At 41.6% G+C, this 19,781-nt stretch overlaps 1 protein-coding gene across 4 annotated transcripts in view; it reads left to right on the top strand.

Annotated features, from left to right (window-relative positions):
- The window catches only part of MLLT10 (MLLT10 histone lysine methyltransferase DOT1L cofactor), a 159,281-nt gene that overhangs the window by 66,719 nt on the left and 72,781 nt on the right, over positions 1-19,781 (top strand). For all 4 annotated transcript variants that reach the window (XM_060248389.1, XM_060248388.1, XM_060248390.1 and 1 more), the window contains one exon: positions 13,897-13,992. In XM_060248389.1, the coding sequence (XP_060104372.1) occupies positions 13,897-13,992 (96 nt within the window). The remainder of the gene's footprint in view (positions 1-13,896; positions 13,993-19,781) is intronic.

Here is a 19,781-nt window from a genome sequence, read left to right as displayed (position 1 = left end):
TGATTTGGAAGTAACAGGATCTAGCAGAGAAACTCCCCCCCCCCTTTATTTCATTTTACCAGTCTCCTTGTTTGGCATATGAAAAAAATGGGTTTAAGTTAGCAACTAAAGTAGGGTTTCTTGCATGCAATTGATCTAATCGTACTTCTTGTTAAAAAACGACACTATGAACTTGTTTTTCATTTGATTATATGAGTAGCATCCTAGTTCCTAAATATCACTTTTATTCTCACAGCCTGCTCTCTGTTACAATCTTTCATGTACCCATTTCACTTCATTGTTGAAGAAAGACAGCTAGAAGTTGCTTGCTGTCTGATCTTTTGGTGGTACTAGAACTTGTTTGTACTGTAATTACAGGGTGCCATGTCATTCGTATGGAAATCTGTAATCTTTCAATAAACTGTAAAAAAATCACTAAACCTAAATGCATCCCTGTTGACTTATTCTTCTTATACTTTGATTTTAGATAGTTTAGGGAAGAAGGTTGATTCAGTGTTGGTAAGTGAATACTTGCAAATTTTTGGCTCAAAATACCAAATTTACGATTGTTGTTTGTTTTTCCACTGTGTACAGCAAATCTGCATAAATAACTGAAACCTTCAGGAAGAAAAAGAAACTTTGTATGGATGCTCTAAATCTGTGTTGAACACTATTTTCCTGTTGTGATATAACTGTTTTCTTGAGGAATGGAGTTGACTTTTCAAATTAATGTACATTGACTTGGAGGAGCCATGGGACGTGTGCATCAAGCTTTTCTGGCTCACCTACTTATGCCTCTCTCCCTAAGGCATCCTTCTGGTGTCGGGGGCTCTGGAATTCCAAAGAATTTGTTGTCTGGAAGGGAAAGGAGGCAACCTCTCTCTGCCCATGTGTGAAGTGCTTTAGTTGTGTAGAAGGGGCTCTTTGAATCCCAGCCAAGTAGAGTAAGTAAATACTGAGAAATACAAAAGAGGCACTCTAGTTATATCTTGAAGTTGCAGTTGTGGAAGTGCCAAACAAAAACTGATAAAATAGTCTTTTTCCCACGGAATATGTTTTAGTCTTGGTAGTGCATTTCCATTTTGGCAAATGTATTTTTGTTCACTTAACATATGAAGTTTTTTTTCCTTCATTTTATAGTTCTTTTCTCCCTGCCCCTGGTTTTTCTAAGTAGTGGCTATATTGACATGTTCTTGGACATGCGTTGCTGCAAGGCATTGATAAAACTATTAGGAAAAAGGTGACCTTTTGAACTTTTCGGAGAGCAAGATGGTTTTGATGTTTAGTGGTAGTTTTAGTCAATTTACTAAGATTAGTATAGAATTCAAAATATTGTTGATGGTTTACCTGTAGATTCTGTGCAGTGTTAAGCTAATTACAGCTTGAAAGTATGAATGAATTAATAATGTCCTTCTGAATAATAATAGTAATAGTAAATATCTGTTTACTTCGTTATATTTTGATGTATCAAAATTCATTGATTATTTTTGTTTTGAAACTTATTTTTTCAGTCATGAAGGAAGTTTTGAACTTTATTGTCCAGTAACAAATATCCGAACTAGATGTGTTTGAAGAAAAGATGCTTGGTGGAGTGTCCAGTAGGGATTTCTGTAGCCTCCCATAGATGTTTAAGTCACCTTCAGGGCCTGGAATGTCTCACTCGGCAAAAGGTCTTACTCATTAACGGCTATTTAGTGTATTTTGTGCCTTGTCTGAGATGGTTTTCTAATTGTTATTGCGGCATATTTGGTACAAGTGAGTTTACTGGGGACATATACCCTGAGGTATGTGTGTTTGCTGTGCTATGTGTGTTGGAAGAAAAAATTGCTCTTTTGCTTCTGAGGATAAAAAAAGTAACATTTGAATTATCATTCCACGTGGAGTGGTAAATAAGCCAACTTTATTGAGAAAATGTTTCAATTTTTTTATTTTGTTATAATTTTTGGTAGTATCTTGTAAGTGAAGTATTCACATTTCTATCTTTGGTTACTTTTCTGGTGGATGGATGCTCGCTCTTGGAAATTGTGAGGTAGAGTTGATGTTTTGGTGTAGAAGCAGAAGCAACTTTTTGAAAACTTATAGCAACTGCAGATCTGATGGGAGGGTTGTTCGTCATTCCAAATCATCTTATTTATTCATTCTGAAATTCATTCTGATTTATATCATAGCAGATCAGTTAATTGACTCAGATGAGAATTGCTTACACTTTGTACTTTTAGACAGAAACCATAAAGTTTTATCTTATGCGTCATCATAATGCATCAGCATAAAGTGCTGGTGGAAGAGGATATTGCCTGTCTGCCTTCCCTTTCCCACATAGTCCCTTAAGAGTGTCAGAAAGGTGATACTGGAAGTCGGGGCTCTCATGTGGACAGCAAGGTATGCCCCAGGAATGGCTGTAGAGACAATGGAAAAGTAAACTAACCTGCCCTTCTCTGCTTCTTGTGAGCTAATTGAAGTTCCAGTGTAGTCTTTCACCCTCCAAATTCCTGGTCAGACTTACACTGTTTTCATGTTCCTGTTAGCAGTATTTAGCTTTTTAATCTTGATCATTACATTTAGAAAGGGGTGATGTACTCCTCCTTAAATTCCTTCTATCTGGTCACATTTCCCATTATTTTTCTCAAGCTTAAGGTTTAGATAAGCCACCTTAACCTTCAAGCAGGAATTCATCTACATAATTGCAGGTATTATTAAACTTTCATATGGTATACTAATACATATAATCATTTATTCCTGTTATATTTGATAAAAATACATTTCAAAAGCAGTGGTTTAAATAATGAACCTTTTTTGCTGTCTTCATTGAAGCAGGTAAAGAGAATATGTACTAACTCTGAAATCATAATAATTAATGCAAATTTTAATAACTGTAAAATACAAATACATTTAATTTGAATAAAATGAATTTGTGTTTTTTGCTTGCAGCCTGGCAGTTGACAAAGTCTTGACAGAGCTCTTCTACCTAAATATAGGCAGTTAGAAATGTCTCCTCTAACTTGGTTGAAAACTGTGTTATTTCAATCTCAAGGTCTCAAAAATTGCTAATCTTTCCAGAATACCAAAAATATGCTTTTGGATTTTTCCTGTGCACTTGTATATAACAAAAGTAATACATAGATCTGCAGATAATACAAATACATAAATCTGGATTTTTCCTGTGCACTTGTATATACATAGATATGCAAATAATACATAGATCAGCAGATTGTCTCTGTCCTTGAACTGCTGCTAGAAAAAGAAGGTGCAGTGGGAGTTCTGAAGAAGTAATCATTAGCATCCTATTGACATAGCAATTACTGTAAGTTAACTTTAAGGTGTTCTGAAATGTAGAGATGTTATTCTAATCCAGTTTGCCGTTTGGGTGTTGTTTCTGTATTTGGAGAGCGATCTGTGATTGGGATTGCATCCTTTCGTAAATTCTATAATTTGCAAGGTATCTTATTTATGCCTTGGGAAGGAAGAAGGAACAACACTGGATGAGTTGTATTTGCTTTGTTATTCAATATTTTGTGTTTCTTATTCTTGAATGATTTTGCATTGGGGCAGTTTGTCTGATGGAATGGCTACTCCTTATGATCAGCAGCCAGTTTTTTATGTAGAAGATACCAAACAGGAGGCTTCTCCTTAGTTCCCAGTATTAGGGTCTTGGCAGAGCTCATGATCAAACTCAGAGAAACCAGTATTTCATTATTCCATGAGGCAATTTTTCCCTGCCCACCCCTGTTTTATATACTGCTGTTTGAAAAAGAGGCCTGAGGCATGGCATCAGTTGGCAAAAATTCACTTTGCAGTTTCTGCAGAAAGGAGAATGACACCTGATGTATCTTGCAGAAGGGAGATCACACCTGATGTGGGAGCAAGGCAGAGAATGACCTTCTAGGCTAGTACTGACACACACACCCACCCTTTCCAACTAGAGTATCTACTGCTTCATGCTGTTTGGAAGAAGCTATAGAATATGTGGAGCCTTGTACTGCTATCTGTCTTTGCTACCACTTTTCGGTCCAGTCTGGCAAGTTACAGCAAATGTTAGACATATGTAGACCTAAATAAATGTGCCCTCCTCCGTGATTGCAGACAGAAACTAAAGAGAGGATGACAACAGCTGTTCTGCTGTGCTCCTTTCTGGGGACTCAGTTTCTGCTTTCCTCCCCATATGTCTTCTGACTCTAACTGTTTCTACCACACACTAGAAAACAGCAATGCCCATTCAGAAATATTGCTCTGGCTGTAGTGTGAATTATGAGTGCTGGTAGCTTCTGAGTTCTTTTAAGTGAACAGAATTCCACAATGGTTGTTTGTAGGTATTGTATCTGGGCAGGTAGTGATTCCTGAAGTGAGAGAAGGGCAGAAAGAACTTGTAGGCTAGCCTTGGCACCACTTCAAAGCTTTCACAAGAAAGTCAAGACGTATGAATACAGAAACAGTTATTTGGAAAAGAAGACCAGAGAGGAGGATCCTGGTCCTATACCAAGGGTACCAACTGTTTCCCCTTGTTGGTGTTCTAACCCATTCAGCTCATACAATCCAGAAACTTGGGTCATGATGTCATTCAGCTAGATTCCCAAGTTCCTACCCCATGTGTAGATCAATCCATTTTGCAACACTCTGAGAACTGCTCAAAGCTGGAAGAATGGAAATTATCAGGCAAGGCCTCTGAGCAGAGTACAGGCAGAGCATGATTCTTATGTCCAGAGTGTTTTTTTCCCAAGATTCTGGCCAAAACTGACTGAAGACTGCAGAGGAGCTAGTAGAGCTGTTTTCCAGGCAAAGCCACTAACTATCTCTTTCCCAGAATTGTTTAAAGTGTGGTTAAGGCAGAATGGAAAACTCCAGGACTGGGCAAGATGACGTGTAATCTGGCATCCAGGTTCTATAGCCAGCTTCCAGAGGCTTTGGCAGTATTCAGGTTTCCTTTTTGGTGAATACCATAGTGACCCCATTGGTTTTCTCTCACACACTCTTTTGACAGCAGTGGTACCAAGATATCCATGCTAAAAGCACATTTCAGCAGCACTCAGGAAAGGATTCATTGCTTCTTTTGCAGAATTTTCCATTTTCACATACCCCAGTTTCTCTGTGGCTATCTATATATGGGCCAATAGCTTTGTGCAATGGATGCAACTATCTTAGAGAAGTGAAGGATATACTTCACAAGTTCTTACTGGTAACACTCTGCCTAGCAGAGTCTGCCAGAAAGTCCGACTTTTTTTTTTTTTACTAGTTACGCTCTAGATTTATACTCTGTTCCCAGTGAGATGCTTTTTTTGCTTTCTGTGCCTTGGTGACTCATAGGGCCCTTTTCCATCTCTGGTTCAGAGTAGGAATATAGAGCAAAGTGACCTTGGTCCTTTTGTTCCTCTCAAATCATTTCCCAGATCTAGAGAGCTCATGAGTCCCAATTCTTAGTGACAATCCACCTGGCAGGAACAATTCCTCCTCTAGAGTTCCCTGCCTGGATCCAGGCTTTCACCTGGACTATTTTCTGACCTGCATATTTGACATTCCTTCATTGTAATGGTTTGCACAAAGTGGATCATTAAAAGTTGTGCCACAGAAAATGTGTAGTCTTTTTACAGATGCAATAGGTTTTTCTGTTTCTGTTTTAACAGGCTATTATGGCAGCTAAACTTTCGTTTCTGATTTCTAAGATCAGTGATTGGTATTACAACATTACTTGCTTGAACCAGTTGCTGCTCAAATCATATTTTACTAGATGAGGTTGGACTGTGACTTAGTTCAGACATTATATTCTGTTATTACTAGATCATGGTTTGGTAACTGGGGAATGCCCATTCTACTTCTCTTGCACCACCCCTTTCATGATAATAATTAATGATGACATCTAAACCAGCATGACTAATTCTAATCCTGGTTTCAGTCTCTGGAAGAGGCAGGAAGGAATAATTTCAAACACCCCTCTTCCACCTTCCAATTCACCCCTGCCTGGAAATAAACTTCCTGGGGCTAGAAATGGCTGCAGGCCGGGCGGGTTGGGGGCAACCAGAAAGACCTGCGGCTATAAACACTTTTCACTGACTGATCATGGCATCCAGACCTGTGGCTAGCAATGTGGTTATGCAAAATTAGATTACACTGTTAACCAGAATAGAGAGGATTATGTGCTGCTGATGGTTGTGGCAGAGAGATGAGCATATGGTAGTGTGGAATGTGTGTATTCCCAATGTAGTTTGGTGGCAGTTGCCTGCAACAGCTATCCTGAAACAGAATTGCTATGAATTGATCTTAGGAGAAGAATTACTAAACTGTACATATGAGGGATAATTTTCCACAGAAATTATATATATGTCATCACTCTCATATATCTTTGGAAGATATCTCATAATATCATGTCTGCATTCTTTTACCTTTATGTCTGTTAAGGTTATGTCTTTTACCTTTATGTTATGTCTTTTACCTTTTATGTTATGTCTTTTACCTTTATGTCTGTTAAGGTTCATCTAACGTGTAGAATATAGGTAGGAAAGTACAAAATTATTGTATTTTTGATATAATTTAATGTTGCAAATATTGGACAGTATAACATTGGTTGTATTTACTTGTGTAAAGTTTTTAACCATCTTTAAATTGTCACTTTGAAGCCTGTGATATTCTCTCCCCCCCTGAAATTTCTTCCCATATATCTTATAGTTGTCTGATATTTTTACTTTGTCCCCTTGTATATTGCAGAGTTGAATATCATGAATACTGAACATCTGATTTTCCATCCTCCCACCCTAGCATTACTCTCTCCATGCTCTCGTCATATCAATTGACAATAGCCCCATTCATCTTCTATAGGAGGGGCAAAGGCTTGTCTCCTTTTTGCTCTCTGTATTCAGTCTGATGCCAGAGGATGCTGCTTCTCCTTTTACAAAAATCCAGCTGTTCCTTTTTTGCTCCCTTAGCAAAACCTTTGGTTCCCCACCCTCACCTACTACAGCCTTTTCTTCTTGACCCGTTTCCCCATCCAGAACTCTGTTTTCAGTCTTCACATCTTTGTCTTTATGTGATACCCATCCTTAAATCTCTAAATTGGCTTTCTGTCCTTTTGTAAATGCAACATAAACTGCTTGTCCTTACTTACAAAGCCTCCATGGGTTCCCCTCCCCCCATTTCCCAGCCCCATGACATCTCTGTTTATATTTTGCTCCTTCAGGTCTACCACCCTTGGTTATCGGAAGGCCTCCTGGTTCCAGAAGCAACTTTGCTTTTTATTTTTTGCTGCTGCTTGTGTCCAAATTGGTTCTACAGTCACCTCATTCTACTATGGGGATGTGAAATTTAACCAGATGTTCCAGCCCCAAGCTGCTAGACCAGGGGTGGCCAAACTTACTTACTGTAAGAGCCACATAGAATAAATGTCAGATGTTTGAGAGCCGGAAGACATGAATATTAGAAGTTTGAGGGAGGGAGGGAGGGAGGGAGGGAGGAAGGAAGGAAGGAAGGAAGGAAGGAAGGAAGGAAGGAAGGAAGGAAGGAAGGAAGGAAAATAGACGGTAGAAAGGGAGAGAGAGGTGGTAAGAAAGCAACTTTAACTTTAAATGCATTTTCCGAGCTGCTGACTGGCTTTGCTTGGAGAGGTGATTAAATGAGACGTGCCTTCTCCAAGTCAGCAGACAGGGCTGTGGGGGCTTCAAGAGCCACACAGTCTGTGTGAAAGAGCCACATGTGGCTCCCAAGCCACAGTTTGGCCACCCCTGTGCTAGACCTAGTGAGAACACCTCTCCAGTTTTATTCTACCGCTGCCCCCAATTGCAATAGGATTTCTTTTTGGACCATTATTAGTTAGAATTTAAGATTTGTCTGTATTTGGGATACTAGACTATTTTTGTCTCTTTGTCAAGTTAAGAACTGGCCACTAGTGATGTAGGAGAAGCCTCGAGAATCTTACTTATTAGAGTAATTAAGATCCTGGTAGGTGTCTTTGTATCTGATAAGCATGAGCCATGTTAGGCTTTTTTGGGGGGTGCAGGTAAGTCACCATAGAACCAATTTCAGAAAAGGAAAACATTGCATTTGATTATAGAAAGGGAAAACATATGATTGAACAAGACCATTGTCTAACAAAATGAAAATAAATGAGTAATAAATGCAATTATCTGTTCCTATGTTGGTGAGCTAAAAAGTTGGCAAAATAATCTTAAAACTTACCAGATTTCTCTTTCAGGCCATATTTAGGTCACTCTCTTACCCAGTCAATCCTGGACATTTCATTCAAGTCTCTCTTGTTCCTAAAAATATTCCTTTCCAAAGGTATCTTCCCAGTTTTTTTTTTTTAAAGCAAACCAACCTTCTCATCAAACAAAGAACAAAGCAGTCTTCCTTACAAAGGATGGAGCTGTTTCTTTAATCTCCACCAGACCCCTGCTATCCTTCAGCAGGCTCCTTGAACAGAACAAAGTTACTGTTCAACAAAAAGTTACTTTGTTCTGTTGACTACTTTATAGGAATTGGCATTCTTCAACCTTTCATTTGCCTATAAAGTTGGTTTTAGGTTTACATCCATGCATAAACTGTAATCTTTTTTCAGATACCTGTGGGTAAAATTTCACCACACCTTATACCTAGAACTCCCAGAGCAGCAGTGTGATGCTTCTTCTTCTCTCTTTCCTCAAATCCTTCTTCCTCAAGACCCAGGTTTTCTGGAAGGCCTTTGGCAGGCTCCTCTTATTTATTTATTTATTTATTTATTGCACTTTTATCCCGCCCTCCCCAAACGGGCTCAGGGCTAACAACAGTCACAATTCGATGACAGATTCACATAATAATAATAAAACATTATTAAAACATTAAAATATTAAAACAGTTTAAATACAGTTCAGATGGCGTTCTGTCTGTTTTGAATTAATTTGTGATGATATTGTGGCGTAGATAGTGCACACCCCCATAGCTGTTAAAAGTACCTCCATTTTGTTATTAAAAGCCTGCCTGAACAGATATGTCTTACAGGCCCTGCGGAATTGTGATAAATCCCGCAGGACCCTAGTCTCCTCAGGGAGGGCATTCTAGAGGGCAGGCACAGCCACAGAAAAGGCGGTTGCCCTTGTAGTGGTCAAACGGGCATCCTTTAGCCCGGGGATCTTTAACAGATTTAACAAGCTTGATCGTAGTGCTCTCTGGGGCTCATGTGGGGAAAGGTGGTCCCGAAGATAGACAGGTCCATAAGAACATAAGAGAAGCCATGCTAATAGCCACTGATGGACCTCTGCTCCATATTTTTATCTACCCCCCTCTTGAAGCTGGCTATGCTTATAGTTGCTACCACCTCCTGTGGCAGTGAATTCCACATGTTAATCACCCTTTGGGTGAAGAAGTACCTCCTTTTATCCGTTCTAACCCGACTGCTCAGCAATTTCATCGAATGCCTATGGGTTCTTGTATTGTGAGAAAGGGAGAAAAGTACCTCTTTATAGGGCTTTAAAGGTCGTAACCAGCACTTTGAACCGGGCTCGGAACACTGCAGGCAACCAGTGCAGCATCTCCAGTGCAGGTTGGATGTGCACTTGTAAAGGCAGCTCCAATACCAACCTGGCCACAGCATTCTGCACCAGTTGCAGCTTCCGGATCCGAGTCAAGGGCAGCCCCATGTAGAGGGTGTTACAGTAGTCTATTCTCGAGGTGACCATTGCATGAATTACTGTAGCCAAGTCGCTGCATTCCAGGTATGGAGCCAACTGTCTTATCTGCCTAAGATGATAGAATGCAGATCCGGCAGTGGCTGCCACCTGGGCATCCATAGTTAATGAAGGCTCCAGGAGAACCCCTAAACTCTTGACCTTCAAAGCTGGCGCTAAATGCGCCCCATCGAAGGTCAGTAAAGGGATCTCTCTTCCCAGGCCGCCTCGACTTAAGTACAGAACCTCCGTCTTTGCTGGATTCAATTTCAGTCGACTTTGTCTGAGCCATTTCACAGCGGCTTGTAATGCTCAATCCAGATTTTCTGGGATGCAGTCAGCCTGGCCGCCCATCAGGATGTAGAGCTGGGTGTCATCCGCATATTGGTGACATCCCAGCCCATAGCTCCGGACAATCTGGACGAGGAGTGCATGTAGATGTTAAATAGTGTTGGGGAGAGAACCTCCCCCTGAGGCACCCCACACACTACTGGGTGTCTCCGAGATGACTTCTCCCCCACTGCCACCCTCTGTCCTCGACCTTGGAGAAAAGAAGTAAGCCATTGGAGGACAGACCCCTGAATTCCCGTGTTGGCAAGGCAATGCAACAGCAGCTGGTGGTCAACTGTATCAAAGGCAGCCGACAGATCTAATAACAGCAACACTGCTGATCCACCTTGATCCAGATGTCTTAGGAGATCGTCCAAGAGGACAACCAGTACCGTCTCCGTCCCATGTCCCGGGCGAAAGCCAGACTGAAATGAGTCTAATGCGGAAGTGTCATTCAAAAACCCCTGTAGCTGTGCTGCCACTGCCCTCTCAATGACTTTCCCCAAAAAGGGCAAGTTTGACACCGGTCAATAGTTGGCCAATTTGACTGGGTCTAAGGAAGGTTTTTTAAGAAGTCGGCGAACCACTGCTTTATTGAAACTCTGCCTAAATATATGTGACTAGAATAAATGCATATTCTTTTCCTATGTATTTTCACCTTCTCCCTCCCCTCATTTTGTTGTCTCTTTTTGTAGCAAATTTTAGGTTGTAAGTTCCTTGGGACTATAAGCTTCTTGTTGTCCTGTACTCTGTGTAGTACTTTCTTAATGGCATTATGTAAATAAGTTCTAAAGCTGTTGTTGCTTAAATTGATGATCCATCTATATTTTCTATTCGGAAGGGTCACGAGCATGTTCCTGTATTAAGATATTTCATTATTGTATGGGCAGTCATAATCAACTATGTATTGGCTGGCAAAACAATTAAATGAGATATTTTTTGTCATGTTGTTATCCTGGACAAAGACATACATTTTGTTCTCTTTTTTGAGATGAGTAGAATATGTAAGCATAAAATGTCAGCCTTATATATGTAACATGGGAGGATTTATTCACTTTTAAAATTAACTAAATAATGTTCATAGTCTGAAAAATTCGTTCACCACTTTACAGATTTATCAGAGAAAGAGTTGTAAGTAGGTAAATGTCATGTAGCTTTAAAACCAATTCTTCTGTTTCTATTTCTGACATTGGGCAATTGTAATTCTGGATTTTGTGCTATGTTTCTTTTTAACAATGTTGTGAAAACATTTCTGTGATCACTATTTAATTAGCTTCCTGGCACTCATCTAGGAATTTCTACTCTTTTCTAGGAATGCTTTATAAGTGCCATTTTCTCATGGGGGAGGGGGCTGTTGACTAAAAGACCAAGACATCCAGTTCTAAATATAAAGCCTTTATATAAATCTTACTGCCTCAGATTCCATTCTATCCTTTTCAACATGTTGTTCTAATTATATTATAGTGCATCCAATTTATAATCTGGTCCAGCTATTGAAATTAGTTGATAAGCATATTGGCAGCTCTTCTGTATATATCACAGAAGTATCACTTCCTGTACATATGAACATACATACGCAATATGTTCTTGAATCAGTTATCAAATCCTTTTCTGTCTTAAATATTAAAGTAGCTTATAGTTGCCCACCTCCATGAGCTGGATGCTTGGTTAAATTTTTCATCATTTAATAACTCTTATTAAAATGCAACAGATTTATGAAACAATTGCAATTTCTGGGCTTGATGTACGTTTCACATTAGCCAGCAGCGCGCTCTCTCTCTCTCTCTCTCTCTCTCTGGTATTTTCTGAGCAGGAACGCACAGGAACACAGTTCTGGATGATTTGGTGTCAGGGGTGTGGCTTAATATGCAAATGAGTTCCTGCTGGGCTTTTCTACAAAAAGCCCTGTGCAAAACAATGGTGATGTCAGAGAATGTGGCCTAATATGCAAATGAGTTCCTTCTGGGCATGCAGGCACACACACACACACACACATATGTGAGAATGTGCAAGAGTGTTCAGTTATGGAAGACAACACAGCTGGAGGTTTGAGTAAAATGTGCTTTGGCAAACATGGTAACAGACTAATATTCTCAGCCATTTTTAAGTTCTTTCTGTTTGACTATAGGAAGGAGACAACAGGAATTGGCCATTACTAAACATAGCTAAACAATGCACAGGCTATGTATGTAAAAGGATAGAATTCATTGTTTTATTAGGCTGCATTATTGATTCTTGCTGAGATCTGAGATCTTTTTATTTAAATCACTTGATGACTTTGACTGGTCTAATAACACTGATTCTGCTCAGTGAGAAATGAAATTTTCTTTTTCAGTTTGTGTAAAGGATATGTTTGGAATGTTATTTTAATGTCACATATTTTATGAAGGTAGAATTAATTTTTAAAAACCATTAATGTTAAAGGTAATCCAATTATTGAAAATATTTCTAGACTGCCTCTCTTGACAAAGTGGTTCTATATAGAATATCTCTTCTAACATTTGGTAATGACCAACTTGCTTTCATGATATATAGCCTGATTTGAAATAAATAACCTGTCACTATGAACTACCTACTATACCATTTGTATATAAAATGAAGAGAAAAACAAGAAGATGCTGGAGAGCTTGACTAGATGATTTAACTAAAGTAGTTTATCTCATCTAATCAAGATTTTGTTGGTTTTAGTTTGGTGTAGTTAAGTGTCTGGACTCTTATCTGGAAGAATCATGTTTGAATCCCCACTCCTCCACTTACAGCTGGCCTTGGGTCAGCCATAGCTATGGCAGGAGTTGCCCTTGAAAGGGCAGCTGCTGTAAGAGCTCTCTCAACCCCACCCACCTCACAGGGTGTCTGTTGTGGGGGAAGGATATAAAGGAGATTGTAAGCCATCAGAGTCTCTGATTCAGAGCGAAGGGTGGGGTATAAATCTGCAGTCTTCTTCTTTATTGAGAGCTTTGTGCCATAGTACTCAATCTGTGAATGAAATTTGTTGAAATAACATAGTTTGTTTAAAAATGCATATATGTGCTTGCTCTGTCATAATATCTTTAGTTGTAACTGTGCTGAAATTTTGAGATGAGTGGTTGCAAACTAGTTTGAATGGAAAAATTCAGTGGTTTAAATTTCACCAAACTAAAGCTCATAAACAGTGTTTACAAGTTCATCCACATTTTAAATTTAAAAAGCTAAGTCATAGCTATTTTATTACACTTCTATCCCACTTCACTTCCATTGTGGAACTCAAAATTGTGCACCTAGAATTTACTGTAAATGTTCTGTCTAGGCACTGACCAGCTCTGTTTAGTTTCTGTAAGGCTGCTGTATCAGGTGACTTTAAATCAGATCCTGAAAATAAACTACATTGTTTTAGTAAGAATTTTTAGATATAATTAAGGCTGCAACTAACTATGAATTAAGTAACTAACGTAAATAACTTTGAAATGACAGACCATTGAAAATTTTTTCAATGGGAAGGACTCCCTTTCTCAGAGGTGCCCCTCCCATCCACTCTTTGAAGAGTAGATCATGTGAGGGAGAGAAAGGAAGTGGTCTGTTCCTTTTTAGTCTAGCTTTGTGGAAGGCAGAAGCAGTGTCATGAGCCTCACAGCTTTCCCCTTACCCTTCATCTCCAGCAGGCACTTAGAAAGATGGCAAAAGCTGTTTCCAGGTAGTGAAGGAAGAGTCTGTCTTTCCTCAAAGTGCTCTTTGCAAGCCAGACTAGTAAACCAAGCAAAGATCTCATCCTATAATTATATACACACATGCTTCTGGAATAGATGTGTGACATTAGAAGTAAAGAATTATTTTTAGTCTTAATAATATGTTCCTTTGAAAGGATGTTGCACCACAAAAAACATGTCTCATATATATTAATATGAAGTAATCTTTTAATTTCTTTAAATGGCAGTCCCCTTTATTTTCCATAATCCTGATGTTCCATTTTATTTGCTTTCATACTTTTTAGAAATATAAAGAAAAAGATAAGCATAAACAAAAACACAAGAAACAATCTGATTCATCACCATCCTTGGTTCCTTCTCTCACTGTAACTACAGAGAAAGTAAGTGACTTTTTCTTAATCTTAATTTGTTGGAATTATTTTTTTGTTCTTGGTATATTTGTTATATAGTGAAGAGTTCTGCAGTTGTCAGACTATTATTACACAAAAACCCCGTTCAGAGTGCTTGTGATCAAGTAGATGTGATTTTAGATACCTTTACCTTAATAAGCTTTAATTTTAAAATGTATACTGGAGAGCCAGTTTGGTGTAATGGTTAAGTGTGCGGACTCATATCTGGAAGAACTGGGTTTGATTCCCCGCTCCTCCACTTGCACCTGCTAGCATGGCCTTGGGTCAGCCATAGCTCTGGTGGAGGTTGTCCTTGAAAGAGCAGCTGCTGTGAGAGCCCTCTCCAGCCTCACCTACCTCACAGGGTGTCTGTTGTGGGGGAGGAAGGTAAAGGAGATTGTGAACCGCTCTGAGACTCTTCGGAATGGAGGGCGGGATATAAATCCAATCTTCTTCTTATAAAAAATGAAATGGAATACTCAAAGAAGGTGTCAGATTATCCATGTTGCATTCAGCTGAAGGACAGTTTTTTGTATGTGACATACCTATCAGATTACTGAAGAGGATAATTAGTCAATAACTTGGATTATATTATTCTTTCTAAACACCTTGAGCACCCAGAATAAATGTTCTTGGAGTTTAATTATTTCCTCGATTCATTTATTTTGAGACTAATGTGCCATAGAAGTAACTAGCTTAAGGTTGAATTTTTAAAGCTTAACACATATTCTGTCTGCAAAAATTGGAAAGGAAGAAAGTTATAAACTTGCTGCTAAGAGTGTTTCTGTATTTGAAAGCGGTTCTTCAGACTGCCTTAGCAAAGTTTCAGTTCTGTTATAGATTGATGGACATTTTACCCATTAGGACAAGCATCATATTGTTTAACTGGGTTTTTTGTTGCAAAAATGTGTAAAACCATTCCATTATATTTATCTATTTGTATCTTTGCAAATGTGAAACCCAATAATTAGACATTCAATTTTTTTTATTAATGTAGAACTCGAATATGTATGTTGTCTGTTGTGAGGTGTTTCGTTTTCATGATACGGTGTTCTATGATATAATGTTTATTTATTATTACTTTAAATTTCTATCCCACCCTCTCCGCAAGCGGACTCACCGTGGCTGACAACATTCATATTCACAAGTTAAAACCAATAAAAACCAATAAAACATAATTACATTTAATAATAATAATAAATTTTATTTGTATCCCGCCCTCCCCACCTAGGCAGGCTCAGGGCGGCTAACAGCATTTCATAAAACATACAATAATAGATATAAACTTTAAATTTAACAATATAAAACTTTAAAATTTAACATCATTAAAACCAGTCAGTATAATAAGATTTTATAGCTTAGTCTGACAGTGACGATGGTATTTTGACGCTAGTTCTGTCAGTTTATACAATTTACACAGCAGTATAAGTCTTTGATTAGGACCACATTAGTGGATCCTTAATTAAACAGCCTTGTTCAGCAGTCCGTATATGCTAACCTGAAGAGGGTGGTCTTGCAGGCCCTGCGGAACTGATTAAGGTTCCTGACAGTGTGCGTGGGAAGTTCTTCGGTTTGAGTACTCTGATAAGTGTAGCCCCAGCTGCTGTTCTATGAAGACAAACTCCAAACAAAGCCGTTTCAACAGATATATTTGGGATTAAGGCAATAGAGGTAGTTATAGTCAGTCCAATGGTCAGTATACAGATAATCGGTCCAGCCAAGTCAACAGTACAGAATCAGAATCCAGTAGAGTAGTCAACACATACCAGTCCATACATCAATATCGTTATCCAGTCCAACAGAGTAACAGTCTTGATCCAAATATCTCTCCTCTCCTACACACCGTCCTCCTCTCCTATCGACCCACCGGAGACTGAGAGTTTGGCCTCTGTTGTTATAGTGCAGCTAGCCAATCATATGCCTTGATTAGTTAACTAGCTGCACATGCTACTCACATGTTATTCATTATCCTGTATAGCTGGAGTTACATAACTTTGTCTCAGCATTTTGGCCCCTTAAAGTGCCCAATGCTGTCAGTTCTGCAGAGCCCGCACCTCCTCAGGGAGCTGATTCCATAGGGCAGGGGCCGCGACTGAAAAGGCCCGTGCTCGGGTGTTCTGTAGTTTGATCTCTTTCGGCCCAGGGATAGTCATTATATTTTTCCCGGCTGACCTCAGTGCTCTCTGGGGTTCATACGGGGAAAGACGGTCCCTTAGGTAGGCTGGTCCTCGGCCATATAAGGCTTTAAAGGTAATGACCAACACTTTGTACTGGACCTGGTATGTAATCGGCAGCCAGTGCAGTCTACGTAGCCCCGGCTGTATGTGCTCCCACCTCGGGAGTCCCAACAACAGCCTGGCCGCCGCGTTCTGCACTAGCTGCAGCCTCCGGGTCCGGCACAAAGGTAGCCCCAAGTAGAGGGCATTACAGTAGTCTAGTCTTGAGGTGACCGTTGCGTGGATCACTGTTGCGAGGTCCCGACACTCTAGGAAAGGGGCCAACTGCCTTGCCCGCCTCAGATGGAAGAATGCTGACTTGGCAGTGGCTGCTATCTGGGCCTCCATCGATAATGAAGGCTCCAGTAAAACACCCAGGCTCTTTACCTGGCGCGCTGCTTTCAATGGCACACCGTCGAAGGCCGGGAGAGCTATTTCCCCTCCCAGAGCGCCGCGACCCACACAAAGGACCTCTGTCTTCGCTGGGTTCAGCTTCAGCCCACTCAGCCTAAGCCACGTCGCAACAGCCCGGTCGAGATTCCCTGGGGCGGAGCCGGGCCGGCCGTCCATTAGTAGATAGATTTTAAGATTTTAAAAACATTTCATGGTGCTGTATCACTACAATATAAGCGAATTCTTCTTTTCTGACGGTGATCACCTAGTACTCTATATGATGTCGGGTGGCAGTTCTCTCTCGGTTAGATATCAAAGGCCTGTTGGAACAGTTCGGTCTTACAGGCCCTGCAGAAGGTGGAAGGTGGAAAGATCCCACAGGGCCCTTATGGCCTCCGGGAGAGCACTGAACAATTCTGGTGCTGCCACCAAGAAGGCCCTAGCTTGCGTTGAACGTAACCTAGCCTCCTTTGGTCTAGGGATGGACAATAGATTTTTTTTGTCCCTGAATGCAGTGCTCTCTGGGGAAAATGTGGAGAAAGGCTGTCCCGCAGATAGACAGGCCCCTGACCATAAAGGGCTTTAAAGGTCAATAGCAACACCTTGAAACTGACTCGGAACACAATAGGTAGCCAGTTTAGCTCTTTCAGCACTGGCCGAACATGCTCCCATCGGGGGAGCCCCATTAACAGCTTTGCTGCAGCGTTCTGCACTAGCTGTAGTTTCCAAGTCAGCATCAAGGGTAGCCCCATGTAGAGAGCATTACAGTGATCTATTCTTGAGGTGACCGTGGCATGGATCACCACTGCTAAGTCGTCATGCTCCAGGAAAGGGGCCAACTGCCACACCCGCCAAAGGTGAAAAAATGCTGATCTAGTAGTGGCTGCTACCTGGGCCTCTATTGTAAGAGAGGACTCAAGGAGCATACCCAAGCTCTTCACCTTAGGGGCCAGTATTAGTGACACCCCGTCAAGAGCCGGCAGATGGACCTTCCCCCCCGGACCACCCTGGGACAGGTAGAGAACCTCCGTCTTCATCGGATTCAGCTTCAGCTGACTCAGCCTGAGCCAAGATGCTATGGCTTGAAGAGCCAGGTCTAAATTTTCCAGGATACAGTCGGATTGGCCACCCATCAATAGATAGAGCTGGGTGTCATCTGCATATTGGTGACATCCCAGCCCATACCTCCTGACAATCTGGGCAAGGGGGCGCATATAGATGTTAAATAACATCGGGGACAGAACCACACCCTGTGGCCCACCACATATAAGTGGGTGCCTTTGGGATGATTCCTCCCCTATCACCACCCTTTGTCCCCTATCTTGGAGAAAGGAGGCCAACCACTGTAAGGTGGACCCCTGAATCCCCACGTCAGCAAGGCGGCTAGTCAGTAGCTGATGGTCAACCGTATCAAATGTGGCTGTCGCATCTAATAATAGCAGCACTCCTGAGCCGCCCCGATCCAGATGTTGCATGAGGTCATCTATGAGGGCGACCAGAACAGTTTCCATCCCATGACCTGGTCGAAAGCCGGACTTGAATAGATCCAGTGTGGAAGTGTCATCCAGGAATCCCTGTAGGGAAGGCTTGATACCAGCCGATAGTTCGCCAATACGGCTGGATCTGCAGATGGTTTTTTCAAGAGGGGAAAGACCACAGCCTCTTTAAGAGGTGTGGGAAAGATCCCTTCTACCAGGGATCTGTTGACAGTACTTTGTAGTGACTCACATCGCAACACCTGGCTAGCTTTTATAAGCCAGGACGGGCACGGGTCCAACCCATAGGTTGTAGGGCGTACAGCAAAAAGGATCCTGTTGACTTCCTCCAGGCTGAGTGGATTGAAGGAATCTAGAATTGGATCAGAAGACACGCTTGGTGCCCCAAGTTCTTTCACTGTATCAATTATGGCGGGAAGGTCATGTTGGAGCGACAAGACCTTATATGCGAAAAAACTCGCAAAAGCCTCACAGCCAGTTTCCTCTAACATTTGGTTTACTTTGTGGTAAAGTTGTTAATGACCGAATTATACTAAACAATTGTGCTGGGCACGAGGCCGCAGACGCAATCCGGGACACAAAGTCTTCTTTGTGACCCAGACTGCCATCTCATAGGTCTGCATAAATGACTTATAAGATGTTCTCGTAGCCTCATCACGAATGCGTTGCCATTGTTGCTCTAGTCGTCTTAATTGCCGTTTCATCGATCGCAGCTCTGGGGTATACCACGGAGCGGATCGTGGACGAGGATGAAGAGGACGTCGGGGGCGATCTCGTCGATAGCTGTAGAGAGCTGGTTATTCCAGATCTCCACCAGCTCATCCAACGAGTCACCAGAGGGCCAGGGATCCCATAAAGCCAAGGGTCCATCTGGTTTCGTGGGCGAGCTAAAACTTGCTCACTGCCTAAACGGGGTAGGGGTGGAATATCCACACGGGCCCTCAAGGCATAGTGGTCAGACTATGGCACTGCCTCAGCAGAAATCTGATCCACTACAACTCCCACCGCAAAGATCAGGTCTACCGTGTGTCCGGCTCAATGCGTGGACGCTGTTATATATTGGGAGAGTCCCAGTGCTGCCATGGAAGACACTAGGTCTGTCGCCTGAGTGGAAGCCACGTCCTCAGCATGGATGTTGGTCACCCAGGACTATACGCCGAGGATGCTCCAATGCTCAGCCTGCTACAGCCTCCATCAGGGACAGTAAGGCACTGGCTGGTGCGTTAGGCGGACGGTACACCAGCCAGATTGCCAAACTCTGCCCAACATCCCACATCAGGCCAGCACACTCTATGCCCACGATCTTTGGCGGCGGAAGCGCCCTGAAGGAGCAATCCTCCCGTACGTAAAAGGCCATCCCTCCCCCCTGCCCGCTAGTCCGAGTCTGGTGAAGAACGGAGAACCCAGACGGGGCAGTAGTTCAATGGCAGAGTGCTTGCTTTGCATGCAGAAGGTCCCAACTTCATTCCTTGGCAACTCCAGTTAAATGGGGCAGGTGGCAAAGACCTACCTCAGTGTCACGGCTGGGGCCGGGTCAGGCAAAGTCCAGGGGCAGTCCGAGGTCTGTAGCCAGTAAGCAGGAGGGTCCGAGGCGCCAAATCTGAATCACTGTACAAGTATCGCAGGTCCGAGGTCCAGAAACCGAGGTCAGGGAGTCCAGAAGTCACAAGCCAAA

The sequence above is a fragment of the Heteronotia binoei genome, chromosome 10, assembly GCF_032191835.1.
Source record: "Heteronotia binoei isolate CCM8104 ecotype False Entrance Well chromosome 10, APGP_CSIRO_Hbin_v1, whole genome shotgun sequence".
Taxonomy (NCBI): Eukaryota; Metazoa; Chordata; class Lepidosauria; order Squamata; family Gekkonidae; genus Heteronotia; species Heteronotia binoei.
Note: the sequence above shows the minus strand (reverse complement) of the source record. Positions and strands in the feature narration are given on the sequence as shown.